The sequence below is a fragment of the Acyrthosiphon pisum genome, chromosome X (assembly GCF_005508785.2).
Source record: "Acyrthosiphon pisum isolate AL4f chromosome X, pea_aphid_22Mar2018_4r6ur, whole genome shotgun sequence".
Taxonomy (NCBI): Eukaryota; Metazoa; Arthropoda; class Insecta; order Hemiptera; family Aphididae; genus Acyrthosiphon; species Acyrthosiphon pisum.
In genome coordinates this window covers 85,215,477-85,223,554 of record NC_042493.1, presented here as the reverse complement: position 1 = coordinate 85,223,554, position 8,078 = coordinate 85,215,477, and the positions used below count along the sequence as shown (strand labels likewise).

Below are 8,078 nucleotides of genomic sequence, written 5' to 3'. Positions count from 1 at the left end.
AAAACTTACTAGGGTCTAGGAACATTGTATTACTTTTTAAGTTTAGGTGAAGTAAGGTTACTCACAGACAAAAGTTTTATCATTATAAATATATTGTAAAAAATCGAAATAATTTCAAATATCGTTAGCTCAAAAAGAGCCAAAATATTTTGAAAATATTATATATCGTGTCTAGTATTAGAATTTGCTAATATGAACATTTGTTGTGAGATATTTAAGTATCCATGGACCATGGTTATTTATTTTTTAATTACAACAGTAAAATTAAATCAAATTTTTGAAAACCGGATTTGCGTGAAAATTCCCATTTATCACTATTTTTATTTGTTTTTCCTGATTATTATTTTTTCTACTATATAAAATTTTAGGCTTTAGCCTTAGTTTGCTAGTTGTACTACTGGATGACACAAGACAGGAAAAAATATATTCAGAAATATAACTTAAAATATCGATTAAAATTGTAAGTTATAAACTTATAATGTCACTGCTGCTAAAGAAAAGTCAAGACTGCTAAAAAATATATATTTTTGAAAAACCATTTATTTCATTATAAATGTTAATTTCGATTTTTAGGTTGATAGGTAGTTAAAATATAATATGATGACGATGACAATCGAAAAATTTGACGCTTAAATTATTTTAACGTTCTGAAATATAATATATATATACATAATACAATAGCTATACACTATACACCTAATATTAGGTATAAAATAAATTATAATAGTATATTATATATACTTATACAGTTATACCTAATATTAAAAAAAAAGATTTAAATAGATTTAGATTGTTATTATTATAAATAAATTGACAATTCAGAAATAAAAGTATATTGTTATAAACTATGCAAGTAGGTTTATATTATTATTTATTTTTATTTACTTTCCCAGCGGATCGATGCTTTATATGCCGTAGGTATGGATCTTATATTCTTATGCAATAATTGTGTGTTTGTTTTTTTGTGTGTATGACGTCTATACTGAAAAAAACGGTTTGATCTTCAACTTTGAAGGTGCTTCCTGGTAACAAAATAAATCCAGTTACCTTAAGGGAGTCGAAATTTAAAATGCACACTTCTTTTAAATTTTAATAATAATCGAAAAAAAAAATAATAACAAAACTGGTAGGTATGAAAAATTAATTTTTTAGAAAACCTATTTTGTTGTTTACTGTAATTAAAAAATGAATAACCTTTAAGAATTATTACAAATATTCATTTTAGTTTTTAATAGATATGGAATCGTTTTAAAAGTATTTTTTTCTCAGCAATGCCCCTGTAGAGGGCCGCTAATCGTTGGCTCAATGGGCCCCGCGTCTATTTTAAATGTTTAAATAATTGCATTATAATCTAATGTTTAAATCAAATAAAATATATTAAATACAAATATTTATTTTCATAATTTATTATGCTATATAATTTGCTGTCGAAGAACGGGACCCTTATTTATCCATAATAATATCCATATTTATCTATAAATGGTCATTAATATTTTAGTGCTCTGCTCATTGTAGTCATACGAATAAAAAAAAAAAAAAATGGTCACTGGTCACTGTGTGGTGGGCCTTTACATTATATTTTTAAGCTTTTTAAAAAAAAATCATCATCATTATTCATTTTTTTATAGGTAAACTATAAAAAAATATTATATACATAGGCATTAGACTTCAGGGCCCCATACATTATGACTTTGTCCGGGGCCTCAAAAATCCTAATTGCGGCACTGGTAAGAACATATTATCTGTGCGTTGGCGATTTTTTGATATTTTCATTTTCAAGCAAGATATGGGCATGTGGAATATCACAAATATCAAATGCTCATATATCCTATAAAAATTAAAATATCGAATTTAAGCCGATGCTTAAGCACAGAAAATGTTCTTACCTAAAACTTTGATAATAGGTCAATCCACTCTAATATCAAAATTAACGAAACTAATGAACGAAAATTTAATATATCATAAGTGTGTAAGATGGAAACAACAAAATACAAATGCATGGGTAGCCCTCAAGAAAGTTTGAAATTTAATACTAGGTTCCACATATTATTATGTTCTTATCGCAATTAAAAAATATGGGACCTACATGATCACAATTTTATTATTGTACGAAATCATTTAAAATCATGAACATTTGTAAATTATTTTGTATGTTTAATAAAAAAAAAATTTAATTAAACCTAAGATTATCTAAATTAATACAAGGTTCTTCACAAGTTTTACTATCGAAAATTAAAAAAATCTAAACCACATACGACATCACATTATTTATAACCTATATTTGGATAATAAATATTCATACGTATACTAACGGTAATACGGTATTATCCGCTAACGACTTTTGTAATAATATTTTCTTACTGTCGTATTATATCGACATATTGTTAGTGACTATACCTAGAGCACGGTTTAAGATTTAAGATCTTAAACCGTGCTGTTGAGTATAGACGGCAATACACTCTCGGCCTCTTGGCTAGCCTAGCCATGTGGATCGTCGGAATTCGGAGCAGGACGCTGTTCGCGTGATCTCTTTCCGTCTCGGTGCAGATCGTGCCAAGTAGTAAGTACGACTGCGACAGTGCGTTTGCGGCGAATTGTGGCAGTGTAACAGTGGCGGCATATATTGTAGATAGTCTAATCAAATTACTATTAATTGATAACACATCTTATCTTTATCAAATTCACACACATACTTCTAGTTTTTAGAATATTATTTCTGAAATTTCAGAAGATTTAAAGTATAATCTACCTAGGTATTACTGTTGATATTTAAAAAATTTAGGTAGGTACCTATTACAAAATCGTTTACACATAAAGCGGAAGGCGGAAGTTAAGGTTCACAAGGTATCATCGATAACTTTTTTTCAAATGGATAATTCAAAAAAACCAAATATTTCAAAAAAGAAAAAAGAACAGTAAGTTTGTTAAAAGTTAATTTTAATGATTTATTATTCCGTTTTTTTATATTTTTAGGTTATCAAAAAATATCCTTGAAACTTTAAAAAAAAAAAAGGAATGTGAGAAAAAAGCATTAGACATTGTGATTGAGTTAATCGATGGTGGATTGGAAGAAGCGGACTTGTTAAATAAGGTAGGATTAGAATATTATATAACAGTATTGATGGTTCATTGATGTTGTACCTAATATTTGTAAAAATAATTTTACTTATGTAGAGATAACAATACATTTTAAATAAAACATCTTACTTAGGAATAACTTGTGTGATACAAGTAACTACTGTAATACATAATAGTGATCTCATTAACTTTTTTTTTGTATTACGGCAATATTGGTGTTATGATTAATTTATTGTACATCACATTATCACAATTTTAAGTTGAGTAGGTACCTTAAGTTCCTACATTTATTAAAATAAATAAAAATGACTTATACATTTTTGAGATTTATTAAAATTTCTCAATTTTGAACAAAATTACATAAATAACCAAGAATGACGATTTTAGTAATTTTATAATATTAATTCAACTTACCGTGTACTGCATTAATAATAAGTAATAACAATATAAATAATATATAATATAAAATATCCTAGACTGACAGACTGTTTCCTCTCAGAATCGTTTTCGTATAAAATTATATTATATCATTGAATTTAAATTTAATTCCATCCATTATACAGTGAACCACTTGTAACCTACTAAACAGCAGAGCGACATCCACTTACCCGCTTTTTTTTTAATTGTATTTCATATAATTGCTTATTTTTATATTTCAAAAAAAAGTTATATTTCACATTTATACTGCCTATGTACTTTTATACTATTGTCCTATTCAGAGATAACAATTTATATTAATCAATCTGTTATATATATTGCTGATAATTTAATTTTTTAGCTGCATTCAATTAATCCTTCCTACTATGAAGATGTAGTAGAAGAAAGATTTATATTAAAACAATGTGGATATGTTATGTGTAAAAAGAAGTTAGAGTATATACCAAATCAAAAGTACAAGATATCATTAGCCCTCAAGAAAGTGTATGATATCTCAGAAAGGAAGGTATTTATACAATATTTACTTTTTTAACAGTTGCTTTATTTTATTATTATGATAATTGTTTGTTATCCTTATATTTCTAACAAGGTTAAACCTGTAATTTTCAAAATGTTTTGTTTAAACTTTGTTTCTGAGCTAGTTAATTGTTAGTTAGTCCCTAGTTTAAACATAATCATTTGAATAAATTATATTATAATATATAATATAATAATTTATAAGAAATTCCTGTCACACAAAATATTATTCTAATACATTTTAATTCTAATCATTTAACTTATATTCAAATCTATAAGGCTTCAAATACAAGGTTTATAGGCCTATAATAGTTAATAATTCTTTAATTTTTTTGACACTATTTTTTAAAATAAATCTGTAGTGTGGTATCATTGGTCTGTAAACTCTGTTATGGGTGTTTAGGGAGTATTCATCTTTTTGATTGCATATTTTGTGATTTAAAATATTTATAATTTGGTAGGCAGTTGGCTTTGTATAACAAACTATCAACTGGGCTTGATCTGAAAGCTTTTATGGCTGTTCTGATTCCATAGTTGTATTTATTATAATACAATGAAGTATGATATTATAAGAGTCTAATCACTTTTGTTTGTTTTAGAAATTTTGCTCCAATATATGCTTTAAAAGTTCAAAATATTTACAAAATCAATTACTTACCACACCATTGTGGTTACGCGAAAAAGATGCAGTACCAACATTTAAATTATTGAAGTATGTTGACAATTATTATTTAGGTATATTTGTTTATTTATTGTAGCTTAAGCAGGGAAAGCACATGGACATAGCCCATATATGAGTGGTTTTCTGCAATAGAAGTGGGGTCGGGTTGTACATTAAAAAAATAATAACAATCAACAATAATACCAAACAATTTTACAATAGTTTTATAAAAATAAAATTTAAATGGAATACATAGGGGAAGTAAAAAATGGGTCTATACTCATGTAAACAGATTCATAGACCTTATACTCACAGACAGAACTTCCTGGTGGGATGCGGGTGGGTGATGTGGGAATTCCTAGTGTATCAGCAGTGATACCATTCCTTGTGACCAAAAACATTGTTATTAACACTTATAATATAGCCATATAATATTAAACAACTTCATAAATATTATACTATATAATGCTATATAATGCAATATAGCAGTACATATAATACTTTATGTTATTTAATTGTTCTAATATAACAGTAAATAACTATTGTATTATTGTCTGTGATAGCTATATAGTTAATAACTATTGTATAATAATAATGTTATTAATTATCAGGGCTTGGGACTTTATTCATTTGCATATTTGTTCATAAGTGAATAAAATAAATCTGATTTGTTACAAATTTGTTTTGTGGTGTCTGGATTTGAAATTTAAAAGTTATTTGCACATATTTATGTATATTTCTACCTTTTCCCCTATAAATTAATATGTTGTTTATCTCTTCTTTTAAATAGGTATTTTTAATATTATTTACACAATAAATCAAATTTTTATATGTATATAAAAAAAAAAATATTATTAATGGTGGACAAAAATTGTTAATTGTTATACATATAACATAGTGTATACTTAATATATATTTATCCGTAGTCTAGACCTAGTTATAATTTTAAGAGGTGTAGGTGTAGCTAGACTAAAATATAATCCATTTACAGCCATATAGGAGTAGGTATTTGATTTATTTCATTAAAATTTATTTCATTAAGTATTTATAACATGTGTTAAATTTTAAATTTTTTCTCATTACTCATTCCAAAATAAAACAATTTTTGTGAATTTTTTCCATTTTAATAGGACTTGGAAAATGAAGAAGTACAAGGGACAAGACCTACCATGATAGTCCAAAGGTTTAATATCTTAAATGAAATAATATTAATACATTTACACTGTTATATTATTATGTATAAAAATAATGTTTGATAATAAATAAATTTATGCATACCTGTACTCGTAGAAACTATGGGTTTGGCGCATAAGTGTTTCATAGGACTTGGGGAATGACTAAAAGTACCATGGTAGTCCAAAGGTTCAATATCTAAAATAGTAAAATTATATAATTAAATTTAGAAATTTAGACTAAGATGTTATGTATGTAAATAATGTTTTATAGTGAATATAATATATATTGATATATACCTGTACATCTTGTAGATGGTAGGAATAGAACAGCATTATTTTTAAAATACCCACTAGGTAGGTAATTTTCCAGAAAAAAATGATCATTGCATAGCTTGTAAGATGGCAAGTACCATTTCATATTACATGCTTTTAACCACAATTGCTTCCAAACTTGATTTTTTGGAAAATTAAAATAATATAATACCATACATTTAATGTAAATTGAATATATTAATGTTCTAATATAAATTATTGTACTTATGGATGAAAATGATTTCTTTGATCCCTTATGATACATTTTTTTACAAACAACACCTATCTCGTCATTTTTATACTTTTTTATTAATAGTATATATCAAAATAAGAACACTACAGTTAAGTACAAAGATAAGTAGACTTTAGTAGACACAACAGATTACGATACAATAATTATTACTATATATATATATATATATATATAAACTCAGGGACGGATCCAAGGGGGGGGGGAGGGATAGGGGCCTAGGCCCCTCAAGACATATTTTTTTATAAATATAAATATAATATATTAAATAACAAATAAACAAAATCTAAACTTATTTTCACATTATCGCTTATTATATTAAATAATTTATAATTTATTTATCACATTGATTACCTATACCTACTATTATGTCAACATTTTTAAATTAAGAATAAAGAATAATATTTTATTATAATAATTGTATTTGTGTTGTAAAAAAATTGTTTTGCCCCCCCCCAGATCTTTGCTCTGGATCCATGACCCATGCCTGTCTAAACTCAACCTTGTGCGGACACACTATCATCATGCTCCGTCCATGAGTAGTATGTCTGTAAATAGAGTTGGAGAGTGGCATTATTATATTAATTTGTGAATTAGAAGTTATCTATTACAACATAGAATAGAATAAAAATAATAAATATTTTTCTAGAATGTTTCTACTGAAGGAAGGTACTAAAAAAATTTAATTATAAAATAACCATTCACAACTGGAGTACTTTTAATATGCATAACACAAAATAAAAACCATATTCCAAATTTAAGCATATTAAAGGTAAATAATTTGTATTTAAGGTTTTGATGAGCATAATGGTATTTAATGGGATAGTGGTATTTGGTGTGATGGGTTTACTAATCAGTTATTTGTCAATGTTACAAGAGTAGCCAAAAAAAAAAATAGAACTTTAAGAATTTATATGAAATATAAATATTCTATATCATATATTTGATTTTAATGGTCTGATAGTCTTGCATTATAGTAAGATGTAATGTTACACTGGAAATCATTACACTGATGTCAGGATGTTTATTGTTTATATAAAAAACCTATTTATATTTAAATTATCTAGGTATTATAAAAAAATCTAAGATCGCAATGGCAATTAAAATTAACTTATATAATTAACTTATACAACTCACTACGGTGCACACTCAGTGTTCGCATAAAAATAATAATAATAATTGATGCACAACTGTACATTGTACATGGTCTGCCACAGGGTTGGGCAGTATCTTTGATACAAGTATCTAAGATACGTATCGGTATCTTAGATACAATTGTATCTTGTATCTTGTATCTCTATACAATTATATGAAGTATCGAGTATCTTGTATCGTGATACATTTTTAGACCATGTATCGAGTATTTCACAAAATAATTTTGTCAAAAAATACTCGATACTTTAATGCGGTACTTTGAAAAATTAATTTTATAGGATTATTTTTACTCACCCATCTACTAACCGCGACTGTTTGACTTTGTTTTAGTATAATCCTATAATATGCGTAAAATAATATGCGTGCTGAATTTAATTTTATAAATCCATAATTTAATTATTGCAGTACAACTTGTACGAAATTATTTTTCAACCTATTAGCCATATTAAGTTATATATGTGTACTGTGACGCACTGCGCATACACGTTGAATG

At 26.2% G+C, this 8,078-nt stretch overlaps 1 protein-coding gene across 3 annotated transcripts in view; it reads left to right on the top strand.

Annotated features, from left to right (window-relative positions):
- The first annotated feature begins 2,666 nt into the window (after positions 1-2,666).
- The window catches only part of LOC100159118 (putative RNA polymerase II subunit B1 CTD phosphatase RPAP2 homolog), a 7,604-nt gene continuing 2,192 nt past the window's right edge, over positions 2,667-8,078 (top strand). For 2 of the 3 annotated variants that reach the window (XR_001679984.2, XR_001679985.2), the window contains exons 1-4: positions 2,667-2,915; positions 2,974-3,091; positions 3,857-4,021; positions 4,632-4,744. Coding sequence is in view for 1 of the 3 variants with exons in the window: in XM_001950390.5 (XP_001950425.1) it covers positions 2,869-2,915; positions 2,974-3,091; positions 3,857-4,021; positions 4,632-4,744 (443 nt within the window). In the remaining 2 variants the exon portion in view is untranslated. The remainder of the gene's footprint in view (positions 2,916-2,973; positions 3,092-3,856; positions 4,022-4,631; positions 4,745-8,078) is intronic. The other variant, XM_001950390.5, reaches the window with a different exon arrangement.